Source organism: Panthera onca, chromosome A1 (assembly GCF_046562875.1).
Source record: "Panthera onca isolate mPanOnc1 chromosome A1, mPanOnc1 haplotype 2, whole genome shotgun sequence".
NCBI classification, from domain to species: Eukaryota; Metazoa; Chordata; class Mammalia; order Carnivora; family Felidae; genus Panthera; species Panthera onca.
The window spans coordinates 42,353,698-42,369,923 of NC_138339.1; the positions used below are offsets into that span (position 1 = coordinate 42,353,698).

Below are 16,226 nucleotides of genomic sequence, written 5' to 3' on the forward strand. Positions count from 1 at the left end.
CAGATGCCACTGACTTGAGCATTCTTTCTGCAAATGCCAGACATCATCAAGGAAGGGACTAGAAATGGTCATCCATTCATCAAATAGTGCATCTGGAAGGGGTCTTGACGCCAGTTGTTCATGTGTTTTGTTTTATTTTTTAGCTTTTTAGTGAAAATTTTCACACCTGTAGAAAAATGGAAGAATGTAATAAACGTATGCCACTTCCTAAAATTAACCAGTGTTAACATTTTGTTTCATCTATCTTTATACTAAACTATTTAAAGACAAATGTAGACATTATGACTTTTTACCCTTAAATACTTTAAATGCATCCTAAACATAAAGTGCCTGTGATTTTTTTTAAATCTTTTGACTTTGATTTTTTATTTTTTTAAGTTTTATTTACCAAGTTTTTATTGACAAATTTTGTAACAGCGATAGCATGAGCTTATTTTAGTAAACCTGGGTAGAATAAATATTTCATATTTAATGTTGATGACTGTAGAGATAGGTCTTTTTAAAAAATGTTTATTTATTTTTGAGAGAGAGAGGGAGGGAGGGGCAGACAGAGAGGGAGACACAGAATCTAAAGCAGGCTCCAGGCTCTGAAGTGTCTGCACAGAGCCCGACGTGGGGCTTGAACTCACAAACTGTGAGATCATGACCTGAGCTGAAGTCAGATGCTTAACTGAATGAGCCACCCAGGTGCCCCAAGACAAGCCTGTTTTAACTAAACTGATAAACTAGCTTTATTACCAAATCTTGTCCCAGATCACATAAACCTGAAATTCCCTTTGGTTGTTTTTATTCTATTTTTGAGAAATTTTAAAGAAGTTTTACTTAAGTAATCTCTACACCCAACATGGAGCTGGAACTCATAACCCCAAGATCAACAGTTGCTTGCTTACCAACTGAGCCAGCCAGGCACCCCCATTTTTGAGAATTTTTATGAATACTAGGATTATGTAAGTACTTAATTTTCTTTAAGCTGGTTAAAGAGAATTGTTTTACCAAGTAATTTTAGCAAACCTTAGAGGTAGAAAGTGCCATATATTCAAAATAGATGCAACGTATATAAATATACAGACAGATCCGGAGATTTTGTTGTTATTAGTATTTGTGAAGAAGGTTTTTGAGATTTGTATTTGTCCTTGGAAGAAATCTTGAGGCTGAGGTCTAGAGTTTGGGCAAGCGAGTCTTTTTAGCAGTTCATTTTTAAAAAGTATTTATTTCTTGATTGATTGATTTGATTTGATTTTTTTAAATATAGTTTATTGCCAAGTTAGCTAACATACAGTGTATACAGTGTGCTCTTGACTTCAGAGATCGATTCCCGTGATTCATAGCTTACATACAACACCCGGTGCTCATCCCAAGAACTGCCCTCCTCAATGCCCATCACCCATTTTCCCCAAGTTTTATTTTTTTTGAATTTTCATTTATTCATTTTGAGAGAGAGTGTGTGCATGTGCACAAGCAGGGTTGGGGCAGAAAGAGAGAGAGTCCCAAGCAGTCTCCCCACTGTCAGCGTGGAGCTCGACAAGGGCTCAGATTCACAAACTGTGAGATCATGAGTTGAGCCGAAATCAAGAGTCAGATGCCTAACCGAATGAGCCCCCCAGGCGCCCCTACAACTTTTGATTTAAAAATTGTTTTAAATGTTTTATTTATTTTTGAGAGAGAGAGAGAGAGAGACAGAGTACTGGTGGGGGAGGGGCAGAGAGAGAGGGAGACACAGAAAACTTTTGATTTTTAAAGCAACAGAACCATTTTAATGAATGAAATATAAAATGGATGTCCCGCATACGGAGTTGTGCTTGAGACATTGCCAAGTGGACGTGTCAAGCAGGCAGTTGACTGTGTGAGTCTGGAGCTCTGGACAGAAGCTGGAAATGGAGATCTGGGTTTGGGATGTGCTTAAAGCCACAGGCCAAGAAAATGGCCCATGGAGAAGGAGAAGCAGGACAATGGGCATCTATGGGGCCAAAAGAAGAAACTGTTTTAAGAGCAAGGAGCAGGGGCGCCTGGGTGGCTCAGTCGGTTAAGCGACCGACTTCGGCTCAGGTCATGATCTCACGGTTCGTGAGTTAGAGCCCCTCGTTGGGCTCTGTGCTGACAGCTCGGAGCCTGGAGCCCATTTCTGATTCTGTGTCTCCCTCTCTCTCTCTGCCCCTCCCCCGCTCACGCTCTGTCTCTCTCTCCTTCAAAAATTAATAAACATTTAAAAAATTAAGAGCAGGGAGCAGTGAGCTGTGTCTGCTGCTGAGAGGCCAAGGAAGCTGAGGACAAAGAACTAACCGTTGCATTTAGTACAGATGGGGACTCAGGGCCCAGAAAGAGGTACGGAGAGAAGTAGCACTGCCTATCTAACATCTAGACCTCACGCGTTACAGATGAGGAAACCGAGGGCCATGGAAGGAGGGTGACTTACCTGAGAGCCCACGGCGAGTTAAACGGCAGCTCTGGGACCAGAGCCCAGTCCTCCTGGTGCCTGAAAGGGTGGACTTTACCTACCTAACGCCAGCCTTCTCCCCCAGGCCACAAGCTGGGCCCTCAGGCCTCAGTTTCTTACTGGTAATCCCTCTGCAGAGGATTACCAAGTACCCATTGCTGCTGCAGAAAATCCTGGAGAACACAGATCCTGATGCCAGTGCCTACCCTGTACTTCAGAGGGCTGCCTCTGCCCTCCAAGACGTGAACACCAACATCAATGAGTACAAGAGGCGCAAGGAAGTGGGTAAGGACTGGGGAGATTTAGGGGCTGTTATCAATGAGAATGCTTCCAGATCCAAACCTCATCTCAGACTGTCTTCATTAATAAAGGGAATGTAGCAGCTCACGTAACCACAAGTCCAGAGATAATATGGGCTTTTGGTAGGGTTTAATCAGGGGGCTGGCTCCATTTCCCATAATTCTCTTATCTCCGGTCTTTACTGTGTGTCAGCATCATCTTCAGGCTGGCCTCCCTCATGATAGTAGTTCCAAGACTCACATCTGCACAGCAAAGCCTCTAGGAGAAGACAGGGCCTTTCTCCCCTTAGTCATAAAATTAAATTGGAGCTTCATGCTGATAGGATCCACTTGGGTCATGTGCTCCCCCTGAACCAATCACCATGCTTAGGAGAATGCCATGAGCTGATTGGCTTGGGCCTGGTTTATGTTTCATTCTTGAGACCAATCACTGTGGCCAGGGGTTTGGGATTACATGAACTGGCTTATGCCCGTGAGCCCCCACCCCTTGAACTAAAGTGAGATCAGTCCCATCCGAACCAGGAGGCTGCTCTACTGTGGAGGAGACATGAATAGGGGGAGGCCAGGAGCCGTGTATATATACCTTGGGAAGAGCAGCTAGTGGGTGGGGAACTCTATCTCTCAGGTTGTTGGAACGGAAAGACTTGGAAAAGGAAGCAGTGTCCCAAGCAGGGAGAAAACGCAACCGCACGACCTAGATGGTACAGAGGTGCTAGTTTAGCCAGCTCACGTTTCCCAGGGCTGACCGCGACACGTCTTTCATTCATTATCTGGGCTGAGCCTTACAATCTACACTCCAGGTAAAATGAGAGCGGACAGAGCTGGGAAGAGGCAGAGCTGGGTGTCAAACTCAGGCCCGGGGGCTGGGTGGCAGACCGGTCCTACACCAGGACTGGGGATGTGTGCGCCCCAGCCTGGCCAGGCTAGCACTGGCCACGGGGCCCCAGGCAAATCACCTCCCTCTTCTTTAGAAAGTGCCTTCAGACCCACTATCTTATGTGACCCTCCCAGCATGGTCTCATGTGCAAATGAAGAAATGGGCCCAAGAAGTGGCGACTTGCCAAAGTCCCACAGCTCCTGAGCCGGGGCTCACACCTTGGAGCGAGGGGCGCCGAGCCCTGTGCTCTTCCTCGGCAGCCTGCCATCCTAATGGACGTGATGCTGATGTCTGAGAAGAGGGCTCTGGGTGGGTGCGTCAGGGATGCCTGCTTTCCTGGGTCCGCTTTGGTTCCCATGCCTTCTCTGTCCTCTGTTGGTGCAGCCTCCAAGTATACCAAAGTGGGGCAGCTGACGCTCCGGGAGAGGCTGGCCCGGATCAACACGCACACCCTCTCCAAGAAGACCACCCGGCTGAGCCAGCTGCTGAAGCAGGAAGCTGGGCTTGTGCCCAGGGTGAGCTCCCAGGGCGGGGGCGACGGAGGAAGGGTTGCATCCCAGCCATCCCAAGGAGCAGGACTATGCAGTGGGTGGGGCAGGCTTAGACCCCTTTCGGAGATGAGGAAGCTGAGGCTAAGCGGGTGAAGGGAGTGCCCAACACGGCATAGCCAGGAGGAGGCAAAGGTGGTCCCCTCACGTGATTCTGAAGAGCCAGGGTAGGGCTTTCTCCTCTGCCTCCTGTGCTACTCTTTCTCTGAGTATTTTTTTGTATGCAGACAGGAGAGCTGATCTCTGGGTTTGGGCAAGGAACCAGCTGTGAATAACTATCAGCAGCTCAGGCTGATCGAATACCTCCTCTGAACCAGGCATGGTTTGATCCACCCGGTGAAGTAGGTGTTTTGATTACCCCATTTGCAGATGACAGAACAGGCTCAGAGAGGGTAAAACACTTGCCCAAGGTCCCACAGCTAGGAAGCAAGTGAACCAGGACTCATACGCTCGCTCGTGTATCGGAGTTCATGGTCTGAGTACAAATCCATTAGGCTGCACTCACTGCCTCTAACTGTCCCACTCCACTTTGGGGCTGTAGGAAGTGGCTCTCAGGGGCAGGGCTGGGCGAGGTGGTCCCCCGTGAGGATTTGGGATGCGGTGTGGGTCTACACTGCCTCACTGCCTCCCCCAGGGATGTTCTCAGCTCTCACAAACTCTCCTCTCAGACAGAAGACAAGGAATTCGATTACTTAGAAGAGAGGTTGCACTGGGTGTCGCTGTGTGTGACCGAGACGAAGAACAACGTGGCTGTTTACCTGGCTAATCTGGAGGTGAGGATCTTGCAGTTAATGACGGGTGGGCTGGGCTGGGCCCCCCCCCAGGCAGGAGGCACGCAGGGCTAATCTGACAAGCTGGCAGAGGCGGCAGCTGCAGGAACCAAACGGAAGAGGTCACCTAGTCACTGGCTGTAGGTCAGAAGAAGGCCCTGGGCAAGCACTCCCCAACCCTTAGCTTCCAAGCCCATTGAGCGGCTAGGGAATGAGCTTGGTTAAAATTCACTGGCGTCCGAGCCCTCTAGAGGGACCCTGCCATTCTGGCACCTAGAGCAGGTGACAGACTCAGGTGCCTGAAGGAGTCAGGCAGGTAATATTACCGAGTGAAATGTGCAGGTGTTCAAGGCTTAATATCTAACAGGCTATTTATGAGACTTTTCAGGAGCGTTAAATACATAATAATATTTAGAATTTGACTGACTGACTGGATGGGCGGATGGTTCCAAGCTAAAGGGGTAGCTGTTACTTGGCTCGGGGAAGCTGTTGCTATTTGGGAGTGTGGACCCAGAGTAGCCAGTTCTGATTTTAAGGGGGAAAAAAAGACAACAACTGAAAATTCAGACTTTTAGACGAAATCTCCTGATGTGTCCATGTGAACGACAAATGAAAATTTAAATGCTGTACAGGCCCAAGAAAAAATATTTCTAGAGGCTGAATTCAGCCTGCAGGAACCCCAGTTTGCATGCCTTCCGACACGTCATTTGCCTCGTGCCCAAAGCGTCCTTCACTTTTGTTATCGATGCTGACTCATTCCATCCACTCTGTCCCTTTCCTGTGGTTTCGCTCTCAGTCATGTCCATTGGTGCAAAGCAGTCTGGTCAGATGATCACAGGCTCTTCGTACAGTGGGGTTTGGGGTGGCCTTACGGGAAGTGTGTAAAATGAGGGAGGCCACAGTTCCCTCTGCGTGGGGCAGATCCCCCTGCTCATTCCTGCTCCATCCCGGGCCCCCCGGCGGAAGGATCCGGCAGCAGGATCCTGTCACAGTACAATGAGCTGGGCGCGGAAGGCTCTTAAGAAAAAGGATGGAGAGGCCATGAGAGAGAAACGAGAGGCATATGAGAGACACATGTGGCTCTGCAGGTAGGACAGATATTTGGAAGCATTCGGCTGCATTTCCCCAGACTCAGGCTTATGTGACAGACACAGCATTGACATGCAATCCCATAACAAGCACGTAACTCCCTCTTGTAATCCCCAGTCCAGGAGAACCTTCTTTTGCCTGTGTGTCTTTAACACAGGCAGAGCGAGGGGCACCTGGGTGGCTCAGTCGGTTGGGCGTCCGACTTCGGCTCGGGCCATGATCTTACAGTCTGTGACTTTGAGCCCTGCGTCGGGCTCTGTGCTGAAAGCTCGGAGCCTGGAGCCTGCTTCCGATTCTGTGTCTCCCTCTTTCTCTGCCCCTTCCCCGCTCAAGCTCTGTCTCTGTCTCTCTCAGAAATAAACATTAAAAAAAACAAACAAAGATGGGCAGGGCAAGTCTCGGGCTGGGAGCCTTCTGTAGGCAACGATGTCCAGACAGAACTTAGCGACGTTGTTTTTATTGCAATTACTCTTACATGCCTATTTATGGCAGTGATGGCTGGTTTTCCTCTTATGGTGGTGTCATCAGTGGGTTGTTTTTTTTTTTAAATACTTTGATACAAATAGGCATGGTTAGTTGATTTCAAGTGTTAATAGAATGCGTGGAACATGCACATGGCAGTAAAACCACAAAGGTGATTGGCAAAGGCATGAAGTTTGGAAAGCGCTGGAATAGGGAGAGAGATGTTGGTTCAGTCCAAGGAAGAACTTTCTAATCACCCAAGTTGTGCAAGGATTGACTAGGCTGTGTGCTTCCCTGTCACGGTGGGTGTGCAGAGAGCCTGGACAGTCTCTTTGAGGGTAGAGTTGGGGGGTGGGGATACAGGTGTGAGATGGCTGTGATGGGCCATGACTGACTGTCTCTCCTTTGCTCGGGGTCCAGGCTTTCCTCCGCTTCAGGCCGCAGGAATCCGAGCTGGACATCCCTGGGGGGCCGGTGGTGCAGTACTGCAGCCTGATGGGAGACCTCCAGCTCCAGGCCTTCCCAGACTTTGTGAGTGCAGCCTCTCCTTTCCCCTTGCTTTTCAGGCAGGCGGCAGAGCCTATTAGGAACGATATTTAGGGGGCGCTTCGCAGGCTCCATCGGTAGAACATGCAGCTCTTGATCTCGCGGTTGGGAGTTCGAGCTCCACGTTGGGTGTAGAGATTACTTAAAAAAAAAAAAAAAAAAAAAAAGAAGAAGAAGAAAAAGAAGAATATTTAGAAGTCAGGACCTTTACACGATTGTCACATCCGCAACCGCCCAGAGTTGTCAGCAGGGCAGGGATTATTATTAATGCATTTTACTGATAAAAATAGCCCCCGCTAATGTTTGTTGTGCCTTGCTGTCTGCCAGGCACATAAGCTGCTGAGCCCTTTACAGTCTTCATCGCATTTAATCTTCACAATGTGGCTCACGGGGTCGATGCTATTAAGAGCCCCATTCTGCAGATGAGAGCTGGAGGCTCAGAGAAAGTGACTTCCCGAAGTGACTCAGATGGTCAATGGCAAGTTGGGATCTGAGCCCCCAAAGATTGTGTTTGCGATCACCACTCTATACAAGATCTTTTCAGACCTGTGCACAGATGCTGGGAAGCGCCAGGCACTCTGCTAAGCTCGTATGTGCACCGTCCCCGTTTTTCAGATGGGCACGTGGAGGCCCAGGAAGGTTACATAACACGCAAGAGGTCATGGCTAGTCTGTGGGGGCGGGACTAGAGCCCAGTCCTACCTGCCTCCAAAACCCCTTCTCCCAGGTGCCTGTCCTCTGCCACTTCCTTGCCCAGCCCCCAGCTCACCTCTCCCCACAGAAGCAGCGGCTGGAAGGCCTGGTATGGCAGCCATTGTGCAGCCTCGCTAAAGCCCTGAGTGGCCCTCAGAACCTGGTCAAGAAGCGTCTGGACAAACTACTGGACTTCGAGAGGGTGGAAGAGAAGCTGTTGGAGGTGGGCAGCGTGACGTACGAGGAGCAGGAGGCCAGGCACACGTACCAGGCCCTCAACTCCCTGTTGGTGGCTGAACTCCCCCAGCTTAACCAGCTGGCCATGCGGTGGCTGGGCCAGATCTTGCACACGTTCGTGGACCTCCAGAGGGACCTTGCAAAGCAAGTGCTGCAGAGGGCAGAGGGCAGCTTGGCCCAGGTAAGGCCTCTGTAGGATAGCCAGGCAAGGCCTCTTGGCCCCTTCAGTCAGCTGTTTGCGGGGGCTGGGATGGAATGAGATGGGGCCTTCCAAACAGGCCATCAGGTGCTTGGGAGGAGCCCAGGGGGACCTTCTGGATCTCTCTGATGCCGGTTCTCCTTCCATTAATGGAATCAGATCATGTAAACAAGGGTAGAACTGGGACTTCAGGCCATTCCTGGGCTCTGGGATTCAGAAGTGGAAGAGGCTCTGCTGGGAAAATAGCAGACCTTGGGGCCAGGCCTTGGGGTGTATTAGACTTTGGTGAAAGAGGCCAGGACCCTTCTACACAATCAGGAGTGAATGTCCCAAGCCTCGTTCTGCTGCTACTATCCTTCTAGCAGCCGCCTCCTCGTGAGCACTTAGTGAGTACCTCCCGTGTATTGTCTCACCTAATCCTCACAGTGGCCCTGTAGAGTAGGTGGTGTTATTGTCCTCATTCCAAAAGGAAGCCCCTGGCACGGAGGGGTTAAACGGCTTGCCCAAGGCCACCCCGCTGATAGCAGGATGCAAACCCCCATGCATTTTGTTGCATGAAATTTCCTCTAAATCACACATGCTCCACCTCCGTGGAGGCTCTGTGCCTCACTGCACCCCCGCAGCCCCTTCCAGCACACCTCTTCTGAGTGTGACCACGGCCCTTCGCACCGACTCCTTCCTTGGCCTGGAACACCCCTACCCCATCGTCCCCCATGCCTTCCACAGTGCCTGGCGTATGGCGGGAACTCCCCAAACATGTGAAGGATGAACAAGTCTCTCCATGAAGCCCTCCGAATCCCCTCTCCCAGCTGGGAGAGCCCATCTCACCGTCCTCTGCCCTCCACCAGCCCTTCGGATGTGCTCTGTGAAGCACTTAGCAGAGCCTGCCTTCTGCTGGGCTGCTGGATGAAGCTATTTCCCCTTATTGAGGAGGGCTGGGACTGTAGGCTTTATTCTTTTTGGCCTTCCAAGCATTTAATACAGAGTTCTATCAGACACTCTTTTTGAATTTAATTAAGCCTGAACCATCTGCAAAAAGAAGCATTTCTCTTTCCTGAAGGCAGAGGGTAAATCTGATTAGATGATCTTGTCATTCTCTTCCCGCCCTCTAGTTTTCCCTCCAAGGCTGCCAGGCCCCTGGTGTTCAGACCGGGATGTGTGGGGCTGGGGAGTATTACAGGGTGCCAAGAGCGGGAAGGTCAGCTTTATAAAAGCTGAAAGGGGACATTTCCTGGTTGGGCCTGTCAGTGATTGGTGCCTGCTTCCTGTCTGTGGCCCATGGCCCCTCCTCCTGGACCTGTCCTGTGGAGCCCAAGAAAGGCCTGCACGGTGGAGCCTCAGTCTGTCCGCATCCTGGGGGGCAGGGGGAGGGCTCTAAGTCAGAGCCAAGAGCAGTGAGTTTGGTGACAAGCAGAGAGAGGACATGTCTCTGTTAGCTGTGGGGTCTAACTCATTCCTAGGTCGTGTGGTGAGAATGCTGGAGATGGCTAGCAGGGCCAGGGGCTCAGCGTGGAGCATTACTCAGAACTCCTTGGGCTCCAACCCAGTTTAGGCCTAAAGAACAGCGTCGTGACTTGCATAACTGGGAGGTGCCGGAGGGGATGAGCCCCGGGCAGGCTGCATTCAGTACAGATAGTGTTGTCGGGGCTCTGACTCTCGCTCCCCCTCCTGGCTCTGTGTCCCTCTCCGGGTTGGCTTCATTCTCAGGCAGACCCTTTTTCTGCACGGTGGGAGAGACAGCTTCACATCTCAGAAGCTAGGGGAAACGTTATTCTGTCGTTCTCAGCCTTCACATACTAAATCTGCGGGAGGACTCCTCTGAGCCTTGCGCGGGCTGCTTGTCCAGTCCGTGGGCTGATCACGGTGGATGGGAGAAGGGTGGCCGTGCCTGCCAGCCGTGTGGCTGCAGTACCACGGTGGGCAATCCCGCGAGACCCTCCCAGAGGGATGCTTTCTTGAAGGCAGGCAAAAATGGCAGCTGACAAAGATAGAAACACCCATTGTAACACATCGGGGCTGGAGTGTAGGCTGCCAGAGTCCTTCTGTCCCCTTTCTCCAGAGCGTGCTCTGATGACAGTGTCTGCCCCACCCAGCTGCCTCACCACCACCTCTCCGAGCCAGCCTTCAGGAAGCTGGTGGAGGATGTGCTGGGCCAGACTGGTCACCAGCTTCGCTCCTTTCAAGAGAACTTTGAGAAAGTGCTGCCACCTCCCACCATACAGGTAAGTGTCCCTCCTTGTCCCGTAGACCGTTCGGTCCTTCACCTGCCAGTGGGGTGCAGCTTTTTTTTTTTTTTTTTGTAAAATATTTTTCTCTAAAATATAAGGAAAGGGTACCTTCCAGTCCACTTGAAGGAGATACACAGATAATCTATTTTGTTTAAAAAAAAATTTTTTTTTATGTTTTATACTTGAGAGAGAGAGAGAGACAGAGAGCGAGTAGGGGAGGGGCAGAGAGACAGAGACAGAATCGGAAGCAGGCTCCGTGCTCTGAGCTGTCAGCACAGAGCCCGACGAGGGGCTCGGACTCACAAACCATGAGATCATGACCTGAGCCGAAGTCAGATGCTTAACCGACTAAGCCATCCAGGTGCCCCTAGGTAGTCTGTTTTGTAAACAGAGCTGAAGTAGCTAAAGGAGAAAGAGTCCCCAGAGGAGGACGGGTCTGGATTTGAGGAAATTGAAACTGAGTGCTCAGTCGTACGTGGAATTGTGAAATTAAGGGTCAGGAGACAGTACCAGGATTCCCCAGAAGGGAGAAGGGGACACAGAGGGACAAGTAAAGGAGCCCAGCAGAGCACACCCATACAGGTGGCCTGGGCATGTGGCTGGAGTGCAGAGAAGGTCAAAGACCATCAGAGATGCATGGCTGTTCCGAGGGGTGCTGACTCCTGCTTGGGCCACAGCCGTCCCCACTTCCTCCCCTACGCTGACACTGCCCCAGCAGAGGTCTCAAGGGGGGTGTGGCAGGGGCCCTGCTATTCGGGGAGAGGAAGGTGCAGAAAATCACAGAGCAGGCACTCGTATGGGTCCCGGGGCGTGGGAGCCTCCTCTCTCTTTCTACTTAAGACACAATAACGTTGTTATCGGAAAAGCATCCCAAGCTGATTGTAGAAAGAAGACACAGAGAAACAAAAAAGAGAAAACGAATGGGAACATCATAACCCCAGTATGTGTTGCAAGTCAGTAGAAGAGAAGGGAAGCCCCTTCTTTTCCACCTTTGTTTCTGCCCCACCGCCCACACTCCCCCTATGCATTCCAGACTTCTCTGCCTGAGGGTGCAGAACCCACAGAAGCAAGGTGGTCACCCAGGAGTGCTTCTGTCCCATCACTCCTGGTGATATTTTTCCCTGGCTCCCCTCGGCTCCTCCAGGGAATACTGCTGTTCTCTTCCTAGGGCCTCTCTCAGACTTGAGAAAGGAGGCAAATGTTTCTACACCACTGGCTTTTATAGTCGGGTTAACACCAGCATTCTGGGGCGGGGGTGGGGGGGGGGGGCGCGGCGGGGAAAGCCACCCTGTCTCCACTTCCATTTAAGGGCCTATTTAGAAACACCAGGTCCTCCTGGTTCTCGATCCTGACTAGCGAACCCTCTGGAGTAGGGCTAATGGCAGAGTCTGTGCCCAATGCCCCTGAAGGGCACCTCTGCGTGTTTTCCCTACACCAACACCTCCTCTCCCAGAAATAACCATATAGAATATGATACATAGTCAGAGAGTATATGGTAGACCTATATTGAACACCTTAAACTTCTCCTTTGTTTTTCAAAAAGGGGACAGTCGTCCCTGAGTCCCTTCTTGCTGATACTTCTGGAAACCATGAGCAAGAAAACAAAGGCAATGCCAGGAGGCCGTTGGATGGGCGGACAGTGCCACTGAGTCATTCTTCCCAGCTGGGTGGCAGTTCGCATCAGGGCAGAGCTGTCTTCTGTGTTCCCACTACCCCATTCACAAGGCTTCCTGGGCCTTGGAAACAGTAGGTGCTCAATGAACACTTGTGGAATAAAAGATAGCACTCCCTTCCTTCGCATGTGAGGGAGGGTCTGTGCGTGTCACCCTGTGCTGGCTGTCACAGCAGCCACACGAGGAAGGCCAGGTGGCCGTGGGAAGCTCACAGCCCTGCTAAGAGCCCTGCCGGGCTTTCTCCTGTGGGATGATTCAGCTTGAGGCTGGGGCCAGAGTGTAGGGCCCAGTCCTAGAGTGCTGTAACTGAGAAATTTCAGAACCCGAATTAGGATTTTAGAAAATCCCAGAAGTGTAGACCTAGAGGGGTTTTAGGGGTTAAATTAGAGGGTTTTTTGTTTTGTTTTGTTTTGTTTTTTCTGAGATCCCTTCGGCTGCTAAGAGTGTGTGTTCTTCCTGTGGTCCAGCCATCTGTTGGTGAGGAGACTGTTGCCCGGCTGGGATGCCTGTTGGCAGCAGAGGTTGGATCAGCCCAGGTCCCCTGGCCGTCGGCACGTGGGCAAACACCACACCAGCTTTGACACGCCAACTCAGGCCCCCGTGTCTCTGTCTGTCCCTCCCTCCCTCCCCCCAGCCGCTCCTTCCAGGGGCTGAACGCCAGGTGCAGGCGCTGCTAAGCAGATATGGCCCGGAGAAGCTGTACCAGGTGACAAGCAACATCAGTGGGGCTGGGACTCTGGACCTGACGCTGCTGCGGGGCCAGATTGTGGCTCTCCTTCAAAACAAGGACACCAAAGGCAACAGCAGCCGCTGGCTGGTGGACACTGGGGGTACGTGGGACTTCGTGGGCTCTTCCCCTTCCTCTGGGAAAACCACCCAACAGGAACCAGCGGGGAGATCCGGGCACTAGTGTGGGCCAGAGCCTGGTTGTGCAAACCTAGGATGGGGATTGGCACGGGAAAATGCAGGGCTTGGGGCACAGCCAGCTGGTATGGTAGGTGACATGCCAAGAAGAGGAAGGCAGTCTCATGTTTCTGCGTCCGTTATCAAGCACCTACTGTGTGCTGAGCACTGTGCAGAGAAGATAAGGACCCTGCCTGGAGGCTTCACAGACACCGGGGTAGACAGAGATGTATGGAGAGAACTCCAGCCTCGCTCTGAAAGATGTAGATTCGCAGAGAGGGGACGCTTGGATCCCAGCCACATGGGAGACATCTGACATCCAGAATGAGGGAGATGTTGTCCTGTCTCCTGCGCACTGGTCCCGCCCTCGGGTGTGCTGCTCAGGTCTGGGCGCCCCAGTGTAACTGGGCAGGAGGCGAGGGGCACTTTGAACCCAGGACAGGATGGCCTGCAATGTCTTCCAAAAAGGGGCACGTGACCCACAAGGTGAGGGTTACACAGGACCCGGTGGGGATCCACAGACAGTTTTTCCCCTTCAGACTGTTTATTGTAATTGTTACTGAAATGTTTTTCTGCGTTTGAGAAAAACTAGAACCAGTACAGAAGCCGATATTTTCTTCAAATTATTGATAGAACAGGTCTAAGGTTTAAAAAGTGAGCCTATCAAAAACTTAAGAAAACGATACAATCGAGCAGAAATCGTGAAAGGGCACTCTTCATGACCCAGCCGCCTGGGTGTTCAAGCTGGCCCCTGGGGTCAAGAGGATGGAGCCGGGATCCCAAGCCTGCCACTCTACTAACTGCGTGACCCCAGAGAAGTTACGGAGCCTCTTAAGCTGTGTTGGCTCAGCCATCAGATGGAGACAAGAGTACTGACCCGGAGGGTGGATGTGAAAGCTAGACAATCGAATGCCAGTTCTGGCACCCCGTGGGCCCTTGGGAAGTGCTGACCATGCACAGCCATAGCAGCCAGAATGGCACTGGAGTAGTTGTTCCTGAGCAGGAACTGGGGGCACTTGGAGAAGGGAAAGGCAGTTTCTGCCTCCTGGAAAAGGCCGTCCTGGGGTGAGGAAGCAGCCCTGCTCTGGGCCTCTGCTAGAGGTGGAGGGGACCCGTGGGCCCAGCGCCGGAAAAGCAGTTTTCATACCAGCCCCAGGAAGAACTTTTTAATCTCTGTCAAAGCTGTTCAAAACAGAGTAGGCTGCCTCAGTAGGGAATGAGCTCCCTGTCAGTGAGGGTGTGCAAGTAGAGGCTGGAAACAGTGAGTGGGAGTGGGTTGAGGATGGCTTTGTGAGGTTCCTGCCATGACCTTTTCAGGTCCTCTTTAGGGCTGGAGAGCTGTGTCGGAGGTATTCACTTCCGTGAAATTGTGGTAACTTCCTCTACCCCTGAAGGGTGGGGAGGGCGGTCCGCAGCCCGATAACGTTCTGCATGTCCTGTAGGGCATCGAGGGTACGTGCCAGCTGGGAAGCTGGAGCTGTACCGTGTCATCCCCGGTCAGGAGGAGGTCAAAGAGCAGGTGCAGCCTCCCAAGGACTCCCATCATCTTACACCAGAGCCCAGCCCAGCCCCAGTCCCCTCCGTCCCAACAGTGACCCAGGTGAGTCTGGGAGAGGGGTGGGATCTGTCTCTGCATGGCCACCCAGAATGGGGCTTTCATTTTCCTCCTGTTCCAAGAGGCTACCGTCCCATGAGGCCAGGGCCTTGGTCAGTGGCCACACCGGTGTCCTGGTCAGGAGTGGACCTGGAAGAAGGAAACCCCCATCCCTGCCACATCAGCAACCCCTTGCTCCCTATCAGCAGGACAAGTGGGATTCATTCATTCGTTCGTTCATTCATTCATTCAATATTTGCCAGGCAGTGTGCTAGAGGAGAGACCTAATAATGAGCACAAGTAAATCCTGGTCCTTGCCTTCCTCAGATTTATAATCTGAGCAAGTTAATAAAATAATCATGTGGATAATTGTAAAGTTAGAGCAGTGATACATGCCAGGGCCCCAGGTGTGGGAGAGGTTCAGGAAAGGCTTTTCTCGGAAAAATGATGCTTTTTTTCAGACTTGAAGGGTGAGCGGGGACTGATTGGCTGAAGGGGGTGTGCTGGGATGTGGAGGGGAAGAGCTCCCCAGAAAGCGTGCTCTGGGAATGCAGAGGCCCAGACAGGGGCTCGTGAGGAACTGACTAAAGCAGGTGTGGTCCGGAAAGAGGAGGGCAGGGGTGAGGCGCTGCTAGAGAGGTGGGCAGGGCCAGGCCAGCAGGGCCTGGTGGTCTTGGTGAGGGTGTCAGCCTTTACTTAAAAGCAATGGGAAACGTACATGCACGTTCACTGCAGCACTATCCATAACTGCCAAAAATTAGAAACAAGTGAAATGTCCACCAGTAGATGAATGGGTAAACACAATATGGCATATCCGTCCAGTTAATTATTACTCAGCCATAAAAAAGGAGGTGCCAATACCTGCCACCACATTCAGTGTGATACGAGAGGCCACGTGCTGTGTGATTCCGCTTATATGAAAAGTCCAGAACCGGCAAATGCAGAGACACAAAGTGGATCAGCAGCTGGCAGGGGCTGCGGTTGGGGGATGGGACGTGCTGCTGTCTGGTATGGGGTTTCTTTTTGAGGTGATGAAGATGTTCTGGAATCAGTAGTGAGGGTTGCTCAGCCTCTGAACGTATTAAGAACGATTGCATTGTACGCTTTAGAAAGATGACTGTCACGGTATTTGACTTATATCTCAAAACACAAGACAGTGATGGGAAGCCATGGAAGGGTTTGACTTTGCTGGGACAGAGTTCTGGAGGGAGAGCAGCTCAGTGGGGTCGCCGTGAGGGCTGGATGGGATAGGAAAGCCGGGAGGGCATATGTGAACCTCAGTAAAGGGAGGCCACGCTCCCAGTTAGAAAGGAGGAGCTTCACAGGTGACAGCTGAGCAGCAGAAAGGGCCTGGGGGGACAAGGGGTGGGGACCCAGAGGCTTGCAGTGAATAGCCAGGGGGTGTCTCAGGCCAGAGACGAGCCTGAAGTGGGCCGTGTGGGGGCTGCACGGAAGCCTGTGGAATCTGACGTTTGCGGCTTGTGGCGCGTCCCTGGGAAGGCTCCAAGGGCCAGTGCCTGGAGCACCAGCCAGAATTAGTGCATCAAGCCTGCCTCCTGCAGGACGTTCCCACCTATCAGCAAAGGACCCACAAGGATCTCACGAGAGGGCCTGGCCCCCCAGTTGAGTCCCTGCTCCACCCAGGGTGGGCAGTGTCTCTGGGTCCATCTTCCCA

General features: G+C 51.9%; 1 protein-coding gene across 3 annotated transcripts in view; it reads left to right on the plus strand.

Annotated features, from left to right (window-relative positions):
• Window positions 1-16,226, plus strand: part of ARHGEF37 (Rho guanine nucleotide exchange factor 37) — a 103,186-nt gene that overhangs the window by 34,558 nt on the left and 52,402 nt on the right. For all 3 annotated transcript variants that reach the window (XM_060634669.2, XM_060634666.3, XM_060634667.2), the window contains exons 5-12: window positions 2,520-2,719; window positions 3,995-4,125; window positions 4,827-4,931; window positions 6,900-7,010; window positions 7,806-8,135; window positions 10,247-10,375; window positions 12,689-12,884; window positions 14,400-14,557. In XM_060634669.2, coding sequence (XP_060490652.1) covers window positions 2,520-2,719; window positions 3,995-4,125; window positions 4,827-4,931; window positions 6,900-7,010; window positions 7,806-8,135; window positions 10,247-10,375; window positions 12,689-12,884; window positions 14,400-14,557 — 1,360 coding nt within the window. The remainder of the gene's footprint in view (window positions 1-2,519; window positions 2,720-3,994; window positions 4,126-4,826; window positions 4,932-6,899; window positions 7,011-7,805; window positions 8,136-10,246; window positions 10,376-12,688; window positions 12,885-14,399; window positions 14,558-16,226) is intronic.